The following is a 24,151-nucleotide window of genomic DNA, read 5'->3' as shown; positions in this document are numbered from 1 at the left end:
AGAGGTGAATTTAGAGGGCAAGTTGGTTAGGATGATATCTATGAGGGTGCCCGTGTTTACGGCTTTGGGGTTGTACCTGGTAGGTTCATTGATAATTTGTGTGAGTTTGAGGGCATCAAGCTTAGATTGTAGGATGGCCGGGGTGTTAAGCATGTCACAGTTTAGGTCGCCTAGCAGCACGAGCTCTGAAGATAGATGGGGGGCAATCAGTTCACATATGGTATCCAGAGCACAGCTGGGGGCAGAGGGTGGTCTATAGCAGGCGGCAACGGTGAGAGACTTGTTTTCAGAGAGGTGGACTTTTAAAAGTAGAAGTTCAAATTGTTTGGGTACAGACCTGGATAGTAGGACAGAACTCTGCAGGCTATCTCTGCAGTAGATTGCAACACCGCTCCCTTTGGCTGTTCTATCATGTCTGAAAATGTTGTAGTTAGGGATGGAGATTTCAGAGTTATTGGTGGTCTTCCTAACCCAGGATTCAGACCCTGCTAAGACATCCGGGTTGGCAGAGTGTGCTAAAGCAGTGAATAAAACAAACTTAGGGAGGAGGCTTCTAATGTTAACATGCATGAAACCAAGGCTTTTACGGTTACAGAAGTCATCAAAAGAGAGCGCCTAGGGAATAGGAGTGGAGCTAGGCACTGCAGGTCCTGGATTCACCTCTACATCGCCAGAGGAACAGAGGAGGAGTAGGATAAGGGTACGGCTAAAAGCTATGAGAATTGGACGTCTAGGACGTCCGGAACAGAATAAAAGGAGCAGGTTTCTGGGGGCGATAAAATAGATTCAAGGCATAATGTACAGACAAAGGTATGGTAGGATGTGAATACAGTGGAGGTAAACCTAGGCATTGAGTGATGATGAAAGAGATTTTCTCTAGAAACGTCATTGAAACCAGGTGATGTCATCGCATATGTGGGTGGTGGAACTGAAAGGTTGGATAAGGTATAGTGAGCAGGGCTAGAGGCTCTACAGTGAAATAAGCCAATAAACACTAACCAGAACAGCAATGGACAAGGCATATTGACATTAAGGAGAGGCATGCTTAGCCAAGTGATCATAAGGGTCCAGTGAGTAGTGAGGTTGGTTGGGGTCATGGCAATTCAGACAGCTAGCCGAGCCATGGGTAGCAAGCTAGCAGAAGATGGAGGTCGGTTTTTAGCCACCCCGTGCATTTTCGTTGGTAGATTAGTGGGGTTCCGTGTGGTAGAGGGGACCAATCCAATTGTCAAAATAGTTATAGTGGACATATAACAGACACATCTCAACATCAACTGTTCAGAGGAGACTGTGTGAATCAGGCCTTCATGGTCGAATTGCTGCAAAGAAACCACTACTAAAGGACACCAATAAGAAGAAGAGACTTGCTTGGGCCAAGAAGCACAAGCAATGGACATTAGACCAGAGGAAATCTGTTATTTTGTCTGAGTCCAAATGTGAGATTTTTGGTTCCAACCGCAGTGTCTTTGTGAGACGCCGAGTAGGTGCACGGATGATCTCTGCATGTTGTGTTCCCACCGTGAAGGATGGAGGTGTGGGGGTGCTTTGCTGGTGACGCTGTCTGTGATTGATTTAAATTCAAGGCACACATAACCAGCATGGCTACCACAGCATTCTGCAGCGATACGCCATCCCATCTGGTTTGGGCTTAGTCCCACTATCATTTGTTTTTCAAAAGGACCATGACACAAAACACACCTCCAGGCTGTGTAAAGGCTTTGGTATCCTGTTCTGTTAGGCTGTTAGCCCCACCAAGCCCCTCTGTGTGACCCACCCACACCTGTGTTTGATTTTTTATTTGAATTAATTCAGCGGCACTTGATTGAGATTACCTGATGTAATGGGGCCAATGGTATAGTCCCAAAAGTGCAATCCCTGCCCTATCTGGCACTCCAGACAGTCTCAATCAAACGATAAATGTTTTGGAAAGTAAACGGTAACATTAGAACCCAGGTCTGGACCCAGCAGGAGAGGCATGAACATCAGAGCAGAGCACAATGTCGGCTTCTTCCCAGGCTTCTCTCCAGACTCAACACTGCATTCCTACAGTGACAGAGTCCAGTCCTCTGTCTATATGGGGATGAATGTTAAGAGTGAGTATGGGTCTGCGGTGGTTATGGTTATCCTATGGCTGAGCTGCCACTAGGGACCGTAGAGAGCTAAAATGTTTCACCCATTCAAGAAAATGCTTGTTGTTGTATTGGGTGTAGGAGACATGTTTCTCTAAGTATTTCCACAACTAATTGGTTTCAATGCTTTGTATTTCAATCTACATATTAGAATATAACTGATAATTTTCTAAAAATAAATTCCCACGTTGGGTCTCCAAGGTAGGTAGTGTTGGTCAGATGGAATCTCTTATTGCGGTTAATGCTGTTATTAGTGTATAGTAGACTACAGACAAACGTATAGCTGTCTCACCTGCCGTGTTACTTAGCAGTGAGTGTGTTGGTGTGCCCAGACCAGATGAGCTCACCACGGAGGGCAAGGGAAGAGTCCAAACCTGCCACCTCTAATAAACTGATCTGACGTCACACCTGGGTTCAAGTAGGATGTGTTTGGACACTGCTACTGCAGTGTTGGGTTGGTGACATCATTTATTGGCTGAGGAATCAAAGTAATTGTCTGTCTCCCTGTGTGTGTACCCTCAGTGTAAATCTGCATGTCTGAACTTGTATCCTCTCTATCCCTCTGACTACACGATCTCATTCACTTTCTGTGATCTCACACACACACACACACACACACACTACTGCTCTTTTGGATTCTCTAGGGATGGACGGCCATAGTTTTTACCATAATGATACGGTTAGTCAGATGGACAATCCCATGACTGGAGCTCCATAATCGCCAATTTCAGATTCTCTCTGCCCCTCTCACCTTCCGTCTCTCTCTCTTAGCCTCTCCATCTCCCTTTCCTTTGCTCGCTCGCTAGCTCTCTCTCTCTCTGCTCCTTCGTTTTGTCACCACTGAGAGATGAGTGGAATTTATCATCTAGCTGAGACTGTAATTTTGTCTTCTCATCTCTCTCTCTCGCCCTCCCCTTGCTCTGTAGCGTCCCACTGCTGCCTTGTCACTGGGCCAAGGGAACACAGCAGCACATTCTCAGTACTTCCACTCTACAGTATATACCTTTCTCTGAGTCTGTCTGCAGGAGATAGAGGGACACCCAGCCTCTCGGGTCCAATCTGTGAGCATAGCCATGGGGCCTAGCTCATTTCTTGCCTGTAATCAGATTAGCAGGTACTGAGCAGCTTTAGTTAGGCTGCACTGGAGGAAGGCAGGGGATGTCTGTTTAGTATTAGCCGTTAGCCAGTTTGCTATTAGCGTTACTGCTGGAGACTAGAGGGGAGCTGTTTAAAGACTCTGCTCCACTCTGACTGCACAGAGAGAACCAACGCTGCACTGCAGCCTCTACCACGCGCTACTACTGCTGATCGGGAATCAGCTCCCTCACTCTCCTCTTTCTCTCTCTGTCCCTCTTTCTCTAACGCTACCTGACTCTGGGTCCTCCCTCCCTTCTCCTTCTGCCTCTCTCTCTCTCTGTGCTGAGGGCAGCTCGTCCCGGGGCACCGACTGACTGCGTTTTTTGTTTCTCTGCATCACCTTGCAGTCAGTTGCCTGCCTGCGGGTCGGACCTCAGCGCTTCTCTCTTTCCAGCGCTCTTTCTCTATCCCTCTCTTCTATCTGTCCTCTGTACCTACCTGGTCTTGCAAGAATGTATCGGAACGCAAACCCGTGGATCTCAAACTACCTGAGCCATGTCAAGTTCTGCAGACAAGGTAAGATGGAGCTGGTGCTGAGGATAGGGCTTTGGGTCTGGGACTGAGGATAGGGCTTTGGGTCTGGGACTGAGGATAGGGCTTTGGGTCTGGGACTGAGGATAGGGCTTTGGGTCTGGGACTGAGGATAGGGCTTTGGGTCTGGGACTGAGGATAGGGCTTTGGGTCTGGGACTGAGGATAGGGCTTTGGGTCTGGGACTGAGGATGGGGCTTTGGGTCTGGGACTGAGGATGGGGCTTTGGGTCTGGGACTGAGGATGGGGCTTTGGGTCTGGGACTGAGGATGGGGCTTTGGGTCTGGGACTGAGGATGGGGCTTTGGGTCTGGGACTGAGGATGGGGCTTTGGGTCTGGGACTGAGGATGGGGCTTTGGGTCTGGGACTGAGGATGGGGCTTTGGGTCTGGGACTGAGGATGGGGCTTTGGGTCTGGGACTGAGGATGGGGCTTTGGGTCTGGGACTGAGGATGGGGCTTTGGGTCTGGGGATAGGAGGAGGATGGGGCTGTAGGCTGAGGAAAGTGAGGCAAATTGTCTCTTAACTGGCCCCGTTTCCAGTTGTCCTTGCGCTGTCTGCAGCTGTAGCCTCCAAGGACGTAACAGTTGATAAGGGACTCTCTCTGACTGCAGGAGGAGGGAGAGTTATTTCTGGGCTCTACTTTCTGTCTCCAGTTTATTTGGACAGTTATGTCAGAGATATTATGTTTTGTGTGTAGTTAGTTGCACATGCCTGAGTGTTTGCGTCAGAATGTGTGACAAGAACTCTGTGTGTGTGGCCTATGTTTCTCATTCTCACAATTGTACACAATTCCCACTCTCAGTAATCCGTCCAGAGAGTGGAACTGGGTGTTGAGTGGTGGTTCTGCTTGGTTAACTGGCTGAGAATTCACAACAGGTGTTCCTGGTGCCCCAACACCATTGGTTCCCAGCCATTACAACCCAGTAGAAGAATCTGTATCCCAAATGGCACCCTATTCCCTGCATAGTGCACGTTTGGCCTATGGTCAAAAGCAGTGCACTAGGGAATAGGGTGCATTTGGGACACAAATGGGGTCTGGAGGGTTGATGTGTGTGTTATTAGCATAAATTTGACACACAGCAGTGTCCAGACCAATACTTTGCCATCAGTCATTTGATCAGCATTTGACTACTAGCGCACCGCTAACGAGTCCACCATGGCTAATAAAGGTTCAATTTAAAAAATAATAATACAAGTGCAATGTTCTTGCGAATTAAATGAGACTAGGCTTGGTTAGCCATTCATTGTCTTGATTGGCATACAGTATTAGTATCTACCGTAGGCTAAGGGGTTTAAGGCTTTGATTGGCTCAGGCTCACCTGACTTAGCTACCGCTCCTAGTATTTATAAATCTAAACTAAACCCTTCCCTTACTTTATCTCTGATGCTGGGGGAGGTCAGTGTGTGTGTGGTAGAAGATGGGGGTAGTAAGAGTTGTGATGTAAGTGATCCCGTCGTCGTTTTAGTGACATTTCTTTTTGGGCTCTCTCTAGTTCGGGGCTGCTCTGCTCAGGGTAATCCCCTCTAAACAGGGACATATGCTCTTGAATGGTCATTTCTGCACACACTTAATTCATCAGCCCCATGTGGTTTTATTGCCTTCTCCAAGTATTAGTACTTGTGTATAGAACCTGTAGTATTAAGTCTGTAAATGACAAGGAGAAAGAACTTACTCGGAACAGTAAACGGTCATTTTGCCCTCATAGTGACATACAGTATGTTTATCATGAAACAAACCACTGCTAGAACATCCAGGATTAGACCCCTTCATTGATGAATGAAAGTACTTGATCCTCATGTTTCACTTTACGACAGGGGTATCAAACTCAATCAGCACACTGGCCATATTGAAAAAATACAACTCATTTTTGGGCCAGACATGGCCTATGTTTGTTTTTACAAAACACTTATATATAACTGGCTCAAACTGGCTGTTTTATTAGAGGGGGGAAAAATGGCCTTTTTTATAATGTCCACTTATGTACATAGGATGCTCTATATGCCATTTTAACATATTAAAACCAGATAAATAATTTGTCCACTTTAATCAAAAAGCGTTTTAATAACTGTAAATAACAAAAACGCAGCTACGTTGTAACCTCTTTTCTTTGCATTGCGTGGATCACCAGTGTGGTGGACTGCAGGATTGTTGTATGGTGCACTCACAATGTCTTAGGCCTAGTTGAGTAGTCAGCCTAGGCTACTGCTCTAATGTTGCTGTAATAGGCCTATATGTTTTATTTATTTTATTTTTTTGCAAGTTTTGTTTTTTGGTTATTCATTGGCAAGCTTTAGAAACTGAAGACCAGACTGCAACATTTTAGTAGCCTGGCTAGGACTGTGGCATGTGCCTGGACACTATCCCTCTGCTGTGCGCTGTAAATGGGACACATGAAAGCAGCATACCACCCTGCATCCCGCTGCTGACTTGCCTCTGAAGCTAAGCAGTTCTGGATGGGAGACCAGATGCTGCTGGAAGCTGTGTTGGAGGGCCAGTAGGACGCACTCTTTCCTCTATTAAAAATAATGTATCCCAATGCCTAAGATCAGTGATTAGGGACATTGCCCTGTGTAGGGTGCTGTCTTTCGGATGGGATGTTAAACGGGTGTCCTGACTCTGTGGTCACTGAAGATCCCAGGGCACTTATCGTAAGAGTAGGGGTGTTTAAACCTGGTGTCGTGGCTACATTCCTAATCTGGTTCTCATACCCGTCATGGCCACCTAATCATCCCCAGCTTCCAATTGGCTCATTCATACCCTGTGACTATTCCCCAGTTCGTTGCTATAAGAGTGCTCTGTCAAGTTACCTGGTAACACGAAAGCAGTGCAATTGATGTTGAATTCACCGACACACATGCATCATGCTGTAACTTCATCAAGTAGATGACTCCGCTGTTGACTCATTTATACTCGCTTGTGTGTCCTATTGTCCTTTAGTAGTAATTTATACCCACACGTAAATCCTTTCTCTTCTAACTTATTGACAACCAAGATTACATTTTCTGTAGGCTACAGCAATGACCCATTGGAACCCAAACTTTGCATGGACGTTTCGCTTACAACACGTTTAAACTTTCGGTCCGGTAGAAGATGCCATTTTTAGTGATGACATGATACAGCGCACTGGATGGGTCTGGGAGGAGGGGGGTGTGTGGCAATGTTGGCAGTGCTTACTATGACTTGTAGTGCAGTGCATCGTGGGCGGTATGGAAGCGGGCCAAGAATGACTTGACGAACCCAAATCATTGTGCGGGACGGATAGAAATGTGTCACGGATTCGGCCCGCGGGCCTTGTGTTTGACACATGCTTTTAATAGCTCAGTCTACATGTGTGACGGTGTGAAGAATGTTTCACGTTCTTTTAACACCAAAGGGTTTGGGACATCTGTGATCATTGTAGTGGTTTTATGCCTGTGTGTGGAACGTGTAATGCAGGAAGCACCCTCCTTTCTGTAAGGGTTCCTCTGCTCTATTGCGTAGGGCTGCTTCTGATCGGATGGTCCTCCATTCCCCCTGTAGGGCTCAACGTGTTGACTCATCCAGCACCTTTAGCACTATGCCCTCAACAGCTACGTGTTGTTTTGCGCTACAGGGATACTGGGTTATAAAGGCTAATCCCCGATCTGTTTGTGCCGTCTTGCCCATTCCTATGGTCGTTATCAAGCTTTGTAAATGACCGCAGGAGTTGGCTATTCAGCACGAACACCAGAAACCAGGCTAACTGTGTGGTAGGCAGTAAGGACAAATATCTATATTAGTCCATTTTAATTCTCTTGCCTACATTGATAGACAAGATTAGTGGAGGTGTACCTACATAAATTGTTGTTTTCCTTCTCTGATATCACTCTATCCCTGTCACTTTATCAGCTGGTAAGATGACCTGTAGGCTACGATGTAAGGAGGGTGGTTAAGGCCTGAGCTAGTATGTGTTTACCGGATACTCCCCAGCTGAAATAATACCAGTCTCGTACCAAAACACATCTAGGCGTAGGGACTCTTCTTCTCCTCCCTTCTCAAATGATGTTTTCCCAAAGCGGGGGGATTTTAAACATCATCCAAATATCCTTAATATGGACTAACAGATCTGGAATGGTTAGGGGTGGGGGCTGGCAGGCAAAGTGGAAACACATGTGTTCTCTCTCTGTCCCACTGAGTGAGTCAGTCAGTCAGTCAGTCCAGCCCTAGTCCGCGGTCAGTAGGGTCATATTCATTAGGGCACAATAAAGCAAAGCCTTGTGCAACGGAAACAAAACAAGTATTTCTTATTGTTCAGGTAGTGTTTCAGTCAGTTTTCTTCCATTTGGTACCCAGTGAATATGAAAGAGAAAAGGAGAGCCGCACACTCTAGGAGCTCAGATGCAATAATTGAATAACCCAATAACGTTGATATACCCTGATGAAGACCGCTTGTCTGTCGAAACGTTGGTTATTAAATGATTTCGTCTGCGCTCCAGGAGTGTGAGGCTCTCTTTTTTTTTTTTTTTCAAGTGTTCTACTCCGCTAGCCAGCACCTCGTCTAAACGCGTGCGTTTCTTTCACCTCCAGATTCACCCAGTGAATATGACCCAGGGCACAGTGTTGTGGGAACGTTCAGATCCAGATATGTTAGAGAACCATGTCAGGTTTATTTGTGGCGTTTTCTATCGGCAACGTTCCACAGCGTTGAACCTAGTGAACAGCTGCTCTATAACCAACCACACTGAGGTCTAGAACTCTACAAAGCATTGAGCGTTCTTTAAAATGGCACGGTAACATCCAGCACCCACTTTTATATTAGGCTTTTACTTTGCAGTAATACGGGTTGGTTTTTCCTGAGGATGGTGTGCCGTTTACTTCACAATAGCTACCCATTTTATAATCGGCCTGCTAATAGACTGGAGATGGGCATTAACGGTCTCTGTTTTATGTCAAGGAAAATTCACGACCGGTCTTGATGGCCGTGGTACTGCAACATTGACATTAAACAGTTTCCTATGCCTAGGATTTTGTGTTGGACACATTCAAGGCTGCTGCTGTCATCGTAGGAACTCTGAGGGTTGTGTGTTTTTTATTAGGGCAGAGCTTGACAACGGTCTTCGCATCGCTGCTAGCTGAGCATAATGTGGTGTGATGACAAGCTAGAAAAGGCTCATCGGTCACCTGTGTGTGAGGGTTAGTCACCCATGTTTTTACATTTTAGAGTTGCTTATATCGCTCCTCTGTATTCTGCCTCCCCGAGAGAGGCTTCTACTGGGTGGAATTGGTAGGCCTCACTGGCGCTGCCACACACGTGCGCACTTGCGCAGAGACACACTAAACACACACTACATGCACACAGACGACCTTGACGTGTGATCAGACTTTAAAGCGTGCGTCCGTCTCAACGAAACGCAATCAATCCTCTATTGCCTTGAGCTGTGAGCTCCATAGCAACAAGCCACTTTAGATGGATCCATAGTGCAATTTACAGTGTGTCCTGTGAGACCACTGTCTGAACTGTCACCTGGTTTCTTCAAATAAACACCATTCATCCCTCCAAATGCCACCAAGTAGTGCACTATAGAGGGCCATTTGAGACACACGCCGTTACATTGTTCTCACTGTTACAACCTTAAGGCTGCACATCTTTTATTGTTCAACATGATTCAATAAAGGTTTTTGTTTTCCAATTTATTCACATGTATTAATTTATATCCCCAGTGGTGTGGTAAGTCTACTTGATTAATGTGCTTCGTGCCGAGTCATCCTCAGATGTTGGATGACCTTTTAGAAGCCTCTCATACACTCTGCCTTCCACTGTGTTTTTGTTCATTTAAAAACTGTGCAATTAGTTTGGTCATTCAAAATTGCCTGTCAACTCTTCTCTCACGCAACCGATGAAGATTCTGTTTGTGGTTTCTCTCCTTCTGTAGGACTTGGGAGTGAGACCCCCATCAAACTTGGAAACGCAAGACTTCTACAGAAGACGGCTCTCGGGTAAGATGTTTTTGTCACATATCATCAGTATTTGTGTACTGTATCTGTTCTGTGTATGGTACCATTGCACTTCTATTAGTCTCTTCAGCCTGCGTATACCACTATGCTGCCGTGTGTGTGTGTATGTGTTTGTTATACTGCAGCAGGCCTGTTGGGACAGTGTCCAAACGAAGTGAGAAAGTGAAGGATAAGGTCACTAGTGTGAACGCCACTGCAGCATTAGTGTGATTGCGTTGTGTCAACGTTTTGGCTTGGTGTCAAGTACTCCACCCTCCAACATTCATGACTCCACAGCTCTGCATACAGCATCCATCCAGACCTATACGTTTACAGTATGAGTACAGTATATGTTTACAGTTCTATACGTTTACAGTATGAGTACAGTATGTTTACAGTATATGTTTAGTTCTATATGTTTACAGTATGAGTACAGTATGTTTACAGTATGAGTACAGTATATGTGTATAGTTCTATACGTTTAGTGAGTACAGTATGTTTACAGTACGAGTACAATATATGTTTACAGTTCTATATGTTTACAGTATGAGTACAGTATACGTTTACAGTTCTATACGTCTACTCATTCTATGTATAAGAGGGTGATTTAGTTGTCCATTTGAATTCATAGTTAAGGAATGATCAATTGTAGGCTACCCCCAAATAAGGTATATTTGTCATAATTTACTCAAATGATGAATTACTTAAGAATGGGTGTGTCGTGTGTTCTTAGCCTTGTAATAAGCTAGATCCCAACGGTCCCTTCCCTCAGATACTCTAGTGGTATATTTCATACCAGAACTGGTTTGTGGTGAAGATGTCCAACCCACTCCATTAAACAGCCCTCAGGATATTTCTCAAGAATGTTCTTTTCCCACTGTAATGCTTTGCTAACAGCTCTTAGTGTGGCATATTGTAGATTTGAGTCTGTGAATAGACCAACAGATTCTACGACCTTGATGTGATTATTCTACACTGAACACAAATATACATATTTTACTGAGTTACAGATAAGAAAATCGGTCAATTGAAATAATTTCATTAGGCCCTAATCTATGGATTTCACATGACTGGGAATACAGCTATGCATCTGTTGGTTACAGACACCTTTAACACAAAAAAGACGGCGTGTGGATCAGATAACCAGTCAGTATCTGGTGTGACCAACATTTGCCTCATGCAGCATGGCACATCTCCTTCGCGTCGAGTTGACCAGGCTATTGAATGTGGCCTGTGGAATGTTGTCCCACTCCTCTTCAATGGCTGTGCTAAGTTGCTGGATATTGGTGGAAACTGGAACACGCTGTCTGGGGAATCACACAGGCCATGGAAAAAACTGGGACAATTTCAGCTTCCAGAAATTGTGTACAGGTCCTTGCAACCTGGGGCCGTGCATTATCATGCTGAAACATGAGGTGATGGCGGCAGACAAATTGCACGACAATGGGCCTCGGGATCTCGTAACAGTATCTGTGAGCATTATATTGCCATAGATGATAAAATGCAATTGTGTTTGTTGTCCGTAGCTTATGCCTGCCCATACCATAACCCCACCGCCACCATGGGGCACTCTGTTCACAATGTTGACATCAGCAAACCACTCGCCCACACGACCCCATACTTCTCCAGCTTGGCCATCGAAGGTGAGCATTTTCCCACTGCAGTCAGGTCAAGACCCTGGTGAGGATGATGAGCACACAGATGAGCTTCCCTGAGATGGTTTGACAGTTTGTGCAGAAATTCTTCGCTTGTGCAAACCCACAGTTTCATCAGCTGTCCGTGTGGCTGGTCTGACGATCCCACAGGTGAACAAGCCAGATGTGGAGGTCCTGGGCTGGCGTGATTACGCGTTGTTAGGCCGTTTGGACGTACTGTCAAATTGTCTAAAATGACGTTGGAGGCAACTTAATGTAATGTTCATTTCTCTACCATATCTGGCAACAGCTCTAGTGAACATTCCTGTAGTCAGCATGCCAATTGCACTCTCCCTCAACTTGATATCTGTGGCATTGTGTTGTATGACAAAACTGCACATTTGGGAGTGGCCTTGTATTATCCCCAGCACAAGGTGCACCTGTATAATGATCATGCTGTTTAATCAGCTTCTTGATATGCCACACCTGTCAGGTGGATGGATTATCTTGGCAAAGGATAAATTCTCACTAACAGGGAAGTAAACAAATTTGTGCACAACATTTGAGAGAAATATGATTTTTGTGCATATGGAACATTTGTGATATTTTATTTCAGCTCATGTAACATGGGACCATCATTGTTGCGTGTATTTTTGTTCAGTATAATAATAAAAATGAATGCACAAACTTTTGATAAAGAATTTCTCATTTTAGTTGATAGTATGAGGAACTTGGACCAGGATTCACTGGTCGCTATTTAGATTCTTAAATGTTTCCAAAATAATCTCACTTCCGAAGATGCTAAACATTTTTACATTTGGATCCCCTTATAACCTCTGAGAATTAGTGAATGGGGGGGGGGAAAAATCGCTAATTGCATATCGGAAATCGTATTATATAGATAGTTTGACTGTTTTTGCTAGGTAGCGCTAGTCGCATGTACCTGCTTCAAACCTGTACCTGCGCCAAACCTCCAGTATTTTTCATCCTAGACCTATAGATGGTTCTCAGTCTTTTTTAAACCTTCCCAATATTGAAGAAATAAAATGCACTTAACAATGTTACCTTTTTTTGGTCTGAAATAGATTATGCGACAATTGCGGTGGAATTGACGCCTCACAAGTCCTCAGCTGGCAGCTTCATTAAATAGTACCCGCAAAACACCAGTCTCAAAGTCAACAGTGAAGAGGTGACTCCGGGATGTTCCTCTGTCCGGTGACTGTTCTTTTTGCCCATCTTAATCTTTTATTTTTATTGGCCAGTCTGAGATGGCTTTTTCTGTGCAACTCTACCTAGAAGGCCAGCATCCCGGAGTCATCTCTTCACTGTTGACGTTGAGACTGGTGTTTTGCGGGTACTATTTAATGAAGCTGCCAGTTGAGGACTTGTGAGGCGTCTGTTTCTCAAACTAGACACTCTAATGTACTTGTCCTCTTGCTCTGTTGTGCACCGGGGCCTCCCACTTCTGTTTCCAGCTACAATAGTAATTTACAATATTAACTGGTTAGAGCCAGTTTGCGCTGTTCTGTAAAGGGAGTAGTACACAGCGTTGTACGAGATCTTCAGTTTCTTGGCAATTTCTCGCATGGAATAGCCTTCATTTCTCAGAACAAGCATAGGCTGACTAGTTTCGGAAGTAAATAATTGGTTTCTGGCCATTTTGAACCTGCAATCGAACCCACAAATGCTGATGCTCCAGATACTCAACTAGTCTAAAAAAGGCCAGTTTTATTGCTTCTTTAATTAGCACAAGTTTTCAGCTGTGCTAACATAATTGCAAAATGTTTTCTAATAATCAATTAGCCTTTTAAAATGCTTAACTTGGATTAGCTAACACAATGTGCCATTGGAACACAGGAGTGATGGTTGCTGATGATGGGCTTCTGTACGCCTATGTAGATATTCTGTAAAAAAAAAATCCAGCTACAAGTCATTTACAACATTAACAATGTCTACACTGTATTTCTGATCGATTTGATATTATTTTAATAGACCAAAAATGTGCTTTTCTTTCAAAAACAAGGACATTTGTAAGTGACCCCAAACTTTTGAACGGTAGTGTACAAATAAATATATGGATGAGCAATGACAGAGCGGCATAGGCAAGATGCAATAGATGGTATAAAATACGGTATATACATATGAATAATGCAAGATATGTAAATATTATTAAAGTGACTCGTGATCAATTTATCAAAGTGGCCAATGATTTCAAGTCTGTATGTAGGCTGCAGCCTCTCTGTGTTAGGGATGGCTGTTTAACAGTCTGATGGCCTTGAGATAGAAGCTGTTTTTCAGTCTCCTGGGATGCCACCAGAGTATAATCAGATTGTTAATTTCTCCTTACTGAAACGTAACCTGTTCTGACTGAGTTATTCAGTTTTTATTTCTGCCCCCTCTGCAGCTTCCAGAAAGAGTTTTCGTTCGAAGGGAAGGACGACCCAGCCAAGAACACCAAGGATATAGATGTCAAGCTCTTGGCAAAACTCCCCAAAGGTGACTCGGTGGTTTGAGCGTGCTGTGCTGCATGAAACACATGACTATCTGACATCCGCATCCAAAATGGCACCCTATTGCTTTTCATAGTGCAGTACTTTTGATCCGGAGTCATTGGGATGCATTCTCTGACAGACTTCCCAGGGTTATGGGGCTGAGGGAAGTGGTTTCTATTGTGCGACTGTGTTGGTTGGAAGGTTTGTTTGATGGCACTTGTTGCCTTGATGATGTTCAGTTAGAGATAATATTGTGGGGTTTTACGGGAACAGCGTGTGTGTGTGTGTGTGTGTGAGGGCTAGGAGGGGATGGTGTGTGTAGTCCTGGGGGGTGGTGTTTGTGTTTGGTTCAAATGGGGGAACTGGAGTTTGAAGACTCTTGACAGGAGCAGTAACCCTCTGGTAAAAGTAGGGATGCACTGATATGACATTTTTGGCCGACACCAATATCCAATATTTTCCTTGCCAGAAAAACCGATACCGATAACCGTTATTAAAAAATTTTGCGGCCTTTTAAGCATTCTAGCACAGTTAAATAGTTGAAACACACACACACACTGACCAAAAGGTTATTTTGTTGGCGTTTATGTTTTACTGGTAATGGGGACATACGTAATCAAAATCTATTTATTTCACTTACTTGCTGTTTTGTTGTTAATTAGTTCAGTCGTTTCATTCTCTACCAGGATTTCATCATGCATGTCAAGCAGTGAAGTTTCAGCTCAGTCTGTCCATTGCCTCTCTTCCTCGGTGCGCACTGTCACTGTCTGTTTCCATCTTGTCCAGCTGTGTCTAACATTTCACGTAAAACCCTGTTTCTTGTCTGCATTGAAGAGGTGGTCCTTGTACCTAGCGTTGAGCATGGTGGCGCCACAGTAAAGAGGCTCAGAGAGAATGCCACCGATTCACTTGTTCACAGCCTCTTGTAGAGTACTTTTGCAAGTTTTAACACCACAGTCTGTGTCGGCAGTTTTGTTGAGCAGGCGTTTCAAAGCCATGACAAGAGGGTATCACGTCTGCTGCAGACACAGTTGAGCTTATTTTTCCAGTCAGTTGTTCGAATGGGAGCTAGGAGTATTCATGTTTCAAACCTCCACCTTTTTCCTCCAAACATAACGATGGTCATTATGGCCAAACAGTTCTATTTTTGTTTCATCAGACCAGAGGACATTTCTCCAAAAAGTACGATCTTTGTCCCCATGTGCAGTTGCAAACCGTAGTCTGGCTTTTTTATGGAGGTTTTGGAGCAGTGGCTTCTTCCTTGCTGAGCGGCCTTTTAGGTTATGTCGATATAGGACTCGTTTTACTGTGGATATAGATACTTTCGTACCTGTTTCCTCCAGCATCTTCACAAGGTCCTTTGCTGTTCTGGGATTGATTTGCACTTTTCGCACCAAAGCACATTCATCTCTAGGAGACAGAATGCGTCTCCTTCCTGAGCGGTATGACGGCTGCATGGTCCCATGGTGTTTATACTTGCGTGCTATTGTTTGTACAGATGAACGTGGTACCTTCACGCGTTTGGAAATTGCTCCTAAGGATGACCCAGACTTGTGGAGGTCTACAAATTTTTTTTCTGAGGTCTTGACTGATTTCTTTTGATTTTCCCATGATGTCACGCAAAGAGGCACTGAGTTTGAAGGTAGCCCTTGAAATACATCCACAGGTACACCTCCAATTGACTCAAATGATGTCAATTAGCCTATCAGAAGCTTCTAAAGCCATAATGTTACGAATCCCTTTTGACCGGCAGTCTAAGGGTGATGGTAACGAGACCCGTAACATAACTCATGCAAATTATAGTAGTGAAAAAGTAACAGTGAAAACGAAATAACCACAGACAACTAAATTACCATCAAACACTCATGGTTTATTTGGTAAACACACGGTAAAGGGGGGGCAAGAAAAGGGGCTGAGCTGGACCCAAGGAAAGAAACAAATATCCAAAAACACCCCTAAGCTAGTCTACCTGCTTCAACAACAGCTAGCTAACTAACCAAAAATACAGTGGGTGGTCCGCCCAGTTCTAACTAGTGTTCTTAGACAAAGTATTCCTACGGGTAGTGTATGCCCATGGGCGACTTGTCTTGGTACCCCCTTTTCCCACCATCAAACAAACAGTCAAACACCATAACAATACTCACAGGGTAACGGACAAAGTGACATGTAGTTGCAAAACACAAGAGATCTAGAGAGATGGCATTGACAGAGAGATTGCATGACAGAGAGATCGAGCTCAACAACTGACAGGGTTTTTAAACCAAGGGAAAGGGGATGTGATAGGGTATGAGAAAAGGAGTAGGTGTCTTCTGATTAGGGAGGAATTTTCTGGAAATTTCCAAGCTGTTTAAAGGCACAGTCAACTTAGTGTATGTAAACTTCTGACCCACTGGAATTGTGATACAGTGAATTATAAAAGTTAAATAATCTGTCTGTAAACAATTGTTGGAAAATGTACTTGTGTCATGCACAAGGTAGATGTCCTAACCGACTTGCCAAAACTAAAGTTTGTTAACAAGAAGTTTGTGGAGTGGTTGAAAAACGAGTTTTAATGACTCCAAGCTAAGTGTATGTAAACTTCCGACTTCAACTGCATGTATGTATAACCACTTCCTATGCTCGGTCAATTAGTCAGTTGCAGTTTGGACTTCATATCTTTTATTGTTGAGGCGGGGTGCAGATTTTGTCAGTTCCTTGTGAATGTCTCTCTCAGCGATTTGTCACTGTGTTGTAGAGAACAGAGTAGCTGGAGGAATCATCACCTCATTATAGTTCAAAAACAAGACCCACAAACAAACAGATCTATTCTTGCTCTAGATGTGAAAGTAGCCTGGTCCCAGATCTGTTTAAACTCTACATTCAGCTCTGTTGGATAATGAGCTCAAACTGTCCAACCTCATCTGCTGTGATGCCTTTCTCCTATCATGACTACTGAATTGGGAATTGATAAACTCGATTGATAACTCTCACATTTTTCCTCTTGTACCTAACTTTGTTTTGATCCATCCAGTTTCAGAATTGAGGAAGCGTTTTGAAAGCATCAGCCCAAGCACTAGCTGGGAAATGAACAGGTACGACTACGACATTCAGCTCCTTCAACCATGTAATGAAGCAAGCAGTTATTGTAGTGGTGACTGTGATGAAGAACAACGTGTGTGTGTGCTCAGCATGTGGCCATTCAAACGGGTGTTCTGTCATGTCAGTCAGTGTGTCTGACTCTGTGTGTAGGAAAGAGAGGATTGCCCGGCGGTTGGAGGGTATAGAAAGTGAGGTGCAGCCCGCCATATTACCCAGCTGCCCCGGCCTAGTGACCAATCGGCTGCTAGAGGAAGACACACCCCGTTACACACGTGCCTCGGACACCTGTGACCCCTGTGTCGGTGAGGATCACTAACCCGCACACATTGTACCTAGTGTTCAGCTACTTGCACGACCCACAGAATCACAGAACTTGAGCATTGCTAGAGCACCATATAGTATATCATTATCGAAACCCGACCCACGCTTTTGGATATGAGCTTGGTCATTTGAAAGACATGCATTGACTTCATGCATTATATACACTGAGTGTACAAAACATTAGGAACACCTTACAAATATTGTTGCGCCACCTTTTGCCCTCAGAACATCCTAAATTTGTCAATTCAAAATTTGTCAAGATATGAAAGCATTGAACTAATGCTGCTAGCTATTGTATTATCATAATATTTTGTACACTGTGTATTACTTGTGTAGATTTGGTCTAAAGATTTTGTCTCTGTCTATCCCCTGTCACAGTGCAGTGTTACAGTAGGGAGGACCTGGAGAGTCCAGAGATGATGACCCATCAGCAGGTCACTGCTCCAGAGAGGCAGTCCAGAGCCCGGAGCCGGCCTGAGGGCCAGACCGTCCCAACTGAACCCATTTACAGCTCTGACTCCGCAGGTACCGACCTGGACTCCAAGGCAGATCGGATTGCTCGCTACAAGGCGGAACGGCGTCGGCAGCTGGCCGAGCGCTACGGTATGTCTCTGGACCAGGAACCAGACGCCACCACCGATCACTTCTCCTCCCGATCTGGCTCCGCCCGTGGTCGCAAGGAGTCTGACACCTCTTCGGTGAGGCAGCAGGGCTACACAAATGTCAAGCCACGCCCCAGGGCGGAGTCTGTGGGGGATGAACCCTCCTACACCTCAGGCAGCTCCAGGGTGGGGAGAGTGGCCCCCCAGCCACAAGGCTCCGGCGAGCCTGGCCAGGGGCGACCCAGGGTGGACTCGTTCACGGAGAGGGAGAGGGTGATGAACCTGGAGAACCAGCGCAGGGCGGGGCAGCAGGAGAGGAACATCAGTGCCCTCGAGCCGCCGCTTCCCTCTTCAGCCAGCTACATGGATGTGACGTCATCGTCGCCCACCTCGGCCAAGGTGCCCGTCGCTAACGACTACACCATCACAGGGGTGCCCCCCAGCTCGCCCAAGACGACCCGGAAGTCCTCGCTGCCCAACCCCAAACAGGGGGTGTCCCCTGGGGACCTGTTCATAGAGCAGCAGGCCCACAACATCCTCGGCAGACAGGGGTGAGTGGACCGACCTACTACACTGTCTATTCCTCTTTCTCTTCCTATTGTTAAGGTTCTCTCTCTGTACAGTATCTTTTCCCTTACTGTAAATAAAACAGATGGAGAGAAGGAGAGGGATCATCGGTCTCTCCCTCTCTCTCACACGCACTCAGTCTCCTTGATCCCTTTAACAGAACTCTCACAAGGTCGTCCTCTTGGCAGGAACATTATCTGCGTCCAAATGGCACCCTATTCCCTATATAGTGCACTTCTTTTGACCAGGTCAAAAGTAGTGCAGTAAATACGGCACAGGGTACCATTTGGGATGCACACAATAATTTATAGCATAGAGGAAGAGCAATCTGTGCATGCAGCAGCAGGCTCAGTCAATCCAACAGGGTTTACACACAGCTGAAGTCCTCCCAGGTCCAGTTTTTGTTGTTGCTGCATCGTGTTTGATGTTGCTGCATGTACAGTGCCTTCAAAGTATTCATAGCCCTTGACTTTTTCCACCTTTTTGTTGTTACAGCCTGAATTTTAAATGAATTACAGATTTTTTTTGTCATTGACCTACACACAATGCCAGTGGAATTATGTTTTTAATTTACAAATAAATTAAAAATGAAAAGCTGAAATGTCTTTTAGTCATTAAGTATTCAACTTCTTTGTTATGGCAAGCCTAAATAAGTTCAGGAGTAAACATGTGCTCAACATGTTACATAATAAGTTGCATGGACTCATGTACTCTGTGTACAATAATAGTGTTTAACATATTTAAATGACTACCACATCTCTGTACCCCACACATACAATTAGCTGTAAGGTCCCTCAGTCCAGCAGTGACTTTCCATCACCACAAAGACCTGGGAAGTTTTCCATTGCCTCACAAAGAAGGGCACCTATTTGGTAGATGGGTGAGAGAACAAAAAAAATACATGAAATATCCATTTGGGCATGGTGAAGTTATTAATCACACTTTGGATGGTGTATCAATACACCCAGTCACTACAACAATACAGGCGTCCTTCCTAACTCAGTTGCCAGAGATGAAGGAAACTACTAAAGCCAATGGTGTCTTTAAAACAGTTACACAATTTAATAGCTGTGATGGGGGGGGGAAAAACTGAGGATGGATTAACAACATTCTAGTTACTCCACAATACTAACCTAATTGATAGTGTAAAGAAGGAAGCCTGTATAGAATAAAAATATACCAAACATGCATCCTATTTGCAGCAAGGCACTAAAGTAATACTGCAAAATATGTGGCAAAGCAATTAACATTTTGTACTGAATACAAATTGTTATGTTTGGGGCAAATCCAATACAACACATTACTGAGTACCACTCCAAGTTTTTAAGCATAGTGGTGGCTGCATCATGTAATGGGTATGCTTGTAATCTTTAAGGACTCGGAAGGTTTTCAAGATTAAAAAAAGAAACTGAATGGAGTTAGGCAAATCCTAGAGGAAAACCAGGTTGTCTGCTTTCCACCAGACACTGGGAGATTAATTCACCTTTCAGCAGGACAATAACCTAAAACACCAGGCCAAGTCTACCCTGAAGTTGCTCAACAAGAAAACAGTGAATGTTCCTCAGTGTCGAGTTATTTAAGTCAAAACTCTACTTGAAAATATATGGGAAGACCTGAAAACGGTTGTCTAGCATGATCAACAACCAATTTGAGAGAGCTTGAAGAATTTTGAAGATAACAATAGGTTAATGTTGCACAATCCAGGTGTGGAAAGCTTTGGGACTTACAACTGTACTCGCTGCCAAAGGTGCTTCTACAAAGTATTGACTCGGGGGTGTGAATACTTAGGTGAGAGATTTATATTTCAATACATTTTTCAAAAACGTCTTAAGTTTTCACATTTTTGTGTAGATGGGTGAGAATATATTGAATCCATTTTTAATTCAGGCTGTAACACAACAAAATGTGGAATAATTCAAGGAGTATGAATACTTTCTGAAGGCACTGCATGTATTTCCTTTCTGTGCCAGAATATTCAGGTGGTTGAAAAGCGACTTGTAGGATATAGTTGATCAAACTAAAGGAGCAACTTTATTTGTTGCTTCGCTGAACAGTTGCACAACCCACTTGAGCCAAAGTCATAAAGTCAACAAAAGCCCAGGTTATGAGACTGCTGATATAATGCAATTCCAACAACGACACTATTAGATGTTAGTTAAGGGATACTTTATTTGGGATTCATGGTCCAATGCAGTGTTGTGTCTAGTCTGGAGACATGGACTTTTTCTCTCCTCAGTCACTCAGGCTAATTTTAACAGCCAGCTAGCTGTAGCCTGCTGGTGCTAAACGTTGACTCACTGAGGGGAAACGATTAGAGACACATGCTCCCATTCCACATCCCACAAGGCACCTCTATCTCTCTCTCCGCCCTCTCTCTCTCCGGTTTCAAAACTTGGCAGCGGCTGTGTTGCGTTAGCCATCAGGATGGGTGTTGGGTTACGGGGCGCGCCGTGACTCCTCGGTCAGAACTATGAGCACATACAGAGACACAGATGAAAGCCAGCAAGGCCACGCCGCCCACCTGGAGAAAGAGTTTAGAGTTTAAGACACGGAGCAGCTCTCGCTCGCTCGCTCTCTCTCTCTCGTTCAAGCGCTCGTGCTCTCGCTCGCTCTCTTAGAAAACCCTCTGAGTCACATGCTGTTGCCCTCTGCTGGGTGAGGGCATGGCTCTGGATGTCTGGTAGGACAGATGAAGGACATGCACTCAGTGGCCAGTTTTGTGTTGTTCAGTCGTTGCTCAATTGGTATCAAGGGACCTAACGTGTGCCAGGAAAACATTCCCCACATTAGTACACCAGCCTGTACCGTTGACACCAGGCAGGTTGGGTCCATTTGGCTCATTCTGCTTACGCCAAATCCGGACACTGCCATCAGCATGACGCAAGAACCGGGGTTTGTCAGACCAAGCAACATTTTTCCACTCCTCAGTTGTCCAGTGTTGGTGATCGCATGCCCACTGGAGCCGCTACTTCTTGTTTTTAGCTGATAGGAGTGGAACCCGGTGTGGTCGTCTGCTGTAATATCACATCTGTGACAAGGATCGACGAGTTATGCGTTCCGAAATGGTGTTCGGCACACCACTGTTGCAATGTGCCGTTATTTGCCTGTTTGTGGCCCTCCTGTTAGCTTGCCCGAATCTTGCCGTTGTCCTTCGACCTCTCATCAACGAGCTGTTTTCACCCGCAGGACTACTGCTGCACATTGTACACAATACATCAGTTGAATGTCTACTATTTGGTATTTTATTAGGACCCCCATTAGCTGTTGCTGAAGCAGCAGCTACTCTTCCTGGGGTCCACATGAAACATGACATTATACAGAACATTTAATAGACCAGAACATTTCAAGGACAGAAGTACATCACTTTAAAAAAGACGTAGCCTACATATCGGTACACAAACTATCTACTACAGGTCAAAGTTTCCATAGACGTGTGGTACTGTGCATTGCGATACATGCTGCTGTGTGCGTCATGTCTTTGTGTCCTATCATTTTCCCAAGCCCCATTTGATGTCTCTTCATTGTTCATTTCGATGAACATTCCCGGATAGGAGTTATTGTTTCATAGTTTGACATCTCTCCAAATACCAGAATGATAACTGAGCTCCCAGTAGAATGGGATATCCACTGAAGTACAAGGCAGATGGATGGATGTTTCCTGTTCATGCTAAATGTGAAGTCAGTTGTGTTTGTGCTACAAGTGAAATGCTCGGGGCGGCCTAGCCACTCACTCACCCAGGGTGCGTTCGAAATTACACCCTATTCCCTACATAAGGAATAGGGCGCCATTTTGGATGCCGCCCCCAGTGTCGCTGACTCACTGCGTCTCCCATCCCATTGGTGCAGCCCGGAGGTGAAACTAACCAGCAATTGGTTCCTCCAGACCGATTCAGAAGGCAACACCCAATCCCTTATCAACTGGCCCTCCAGGTACAGGGTGTTTGACCCTCCCTTCCCTCCACCCCTCCCTCCCTTCCCTCCACATTCCCATCTTTTAACCGAGCCCGTTATGCCACCGTCACATCAGACCTCATTCCTCATCAACATTAATGGGTGTGTTGCTGTGTTTTCATTTCACTGACCAAATTACCCCCCCTCCTCCCCGCCCCTGTTCGTGTTGTCCAGTGACTCTAAAGCCGTTTCTATCTCAATGCCTTATAGAGTTGTCGCGTTACTTACAGTAAGTGCTCTATTGCAGGAGTCTCCCTCTTGTTTCTCTACTGACTAGGCCAGACTGTCTCAGGGAGAAGGGAGGATGAAGGATGATGCTGGGAGTCGGACCGTGAGAGAAAACCCTTTAGTCGCGGCTCATCCCCCAATCCTTTCCCAGCCTTGACTCAGCAAATAGATCTTGTACAGTCTATATATCCCTCAGGCCTACACACAGTCAGAGGAACTTGAAATTAGAGCTGCAATTATTATTATTGCTGAGTTGGCTCCAATTTCACCCCAAAACATTTACTCTAAATCTCCTTAGATCTTGGCTAGGGTTGCAAAATTACTGTTAACTTTTGGTTTGAGGGTTCTCTGATTTCTTGCTTATTCCCTTGTAAACTCAAGTTATCTTCCAACCAGGATTCCTGGAAAACCGGCCCATTTTGCAACCCTAAACTGGGCTCAGATCAGTAGTACTCTTGTGGGTACGACAGCAGTCCAAAAGAGATTCTGAGTGTATGTCAATCCTTATTTGTGGAATTGACAGGGCTTTGTTATTATGGTAGGATATACGATCCATTTCTGACCAGATCAACCTATTATCAGCCACAAATCCCAAATGGGTTGTAAATAGACTGCTTTCAAAAAAAGCCACAAGTGAGGGTGATGCCAGTAAAGTCACGTATTGTCTGATTCTCTGCAGTACATCAGATATCAGTCTAGAATTGTGAGCCTAACAGAATGAAGAACAGCTGAACCTCTAGCGAGGACTTCTGGATTTAGTCATAAAGGAATGTCGTTCAAAGATGAGGAGAAAAGCAGACGCAGTGAGCTAACCTTCCACAGCCAGTGCTAGGCCCTGTTGCCCACCAGATTCACAAAACACAATCTAATACAAGCAATAGCAACTTTGCTTAACTTTCTTCTTAAGTCTATAGGTAAGGGCAAAATGGCAGTTAATAAGAAATGAAGTGTTCTGTGAATCCAGGCACAGGCCTACTTCAGCTGTGGAAGACTGTTGTGGAAGAGTCCTCCCTGACCTTGAGTAGAGACGGGTGACGAGAGAAGGAAGAGGAGAGGGAGGGACTACTCCCAGAACCCCACAACCATCACATACGAGTGCTACTGTTAGCGTTGCATTAGCCACCACCTGAGAAACGGCTGCTAGCTAGCCTAGCATGTTACCAACCAACCCCCACCACCATTCAGCATGTGGTCTGACTGTGCTCTGCAGCCAATTGATTCCCTGTTTGTTTTAGTTCTTCATGCATTTTGCATTAGTATCTCACTGGTCAGATGGTATTACAGTACATTCATATGACTGTATTTTCTCTGGGGATATCTGTGATACTGATGACATTTTGACCGTTTTCTATAAATAAATAAATGGAGACACACTTTAATAAGAGGGAGGAGGGGTAGAGGGGAAAGGGAATGATTTATGGCTGAGGAAAGGGATGTATTGGGCTTTCACCATTATTTCTCTTTTCTCGCTGCACTCTGAGTTTCAGTACAAACTGCAGCGAGTTGTTAACCCTCTCGGTCTCTCCC

The 24,151-nt window shown here is 44.8% G+C and overlaps 1 protein-coding gene across 1 annotated transcript in view; it reads left to right on the top strand.

Moving 5' to 3' along the window:
* The first annotated feature begins 3,718 nt into the window (after positions 1-3,718).
* Positions 3,719-24,151, top strand: part of LOC120027660 (supervillin-like) — a 57,979-nt gene continuing 37,546 nt past the window's right edge. The window contains exons 1-5 of the mRNA XM_038972654.1: positions 3,719-3,782; positions 9,691-9,754; positions 13,790-13,881; positions 17,081-17,257; positions 17,691-18,429. Coding sequence (XP_038828582.1) covers positions 3,719-3,782; positions 9,691-9,754; positions 13,790-13,881; positions 17,081-17,257; positions 17,691-18,429 — 1,136 coding nt within the window. The remainder of the gene's footprint in view (positions 3,783-9,690; positions 9,755-13,789; positions 13,882-17,080; positions 17,258-17,690; positions 18,430-24,151) is intronic.

This window comes from Salvelinus namaycush, chromosome 33, assembly GCF_016432855.1.
Source record: "Salvelinus namaycush isolate Seneca chromosome 33, SaNama_1.0, whole genome shotgun sequence".
Classification (NCBI taxonomy): Eukaryota; Metazoa; Chordata; class Actinopteri; order Salmoniformes; family Salmonidae; genus Salvelinus; species Salvelinus namaycush.
Note: the sequence above shows the minus strand (reverse complement) of the source record. Positions and strands in the feature narration are given on the sequence as shown.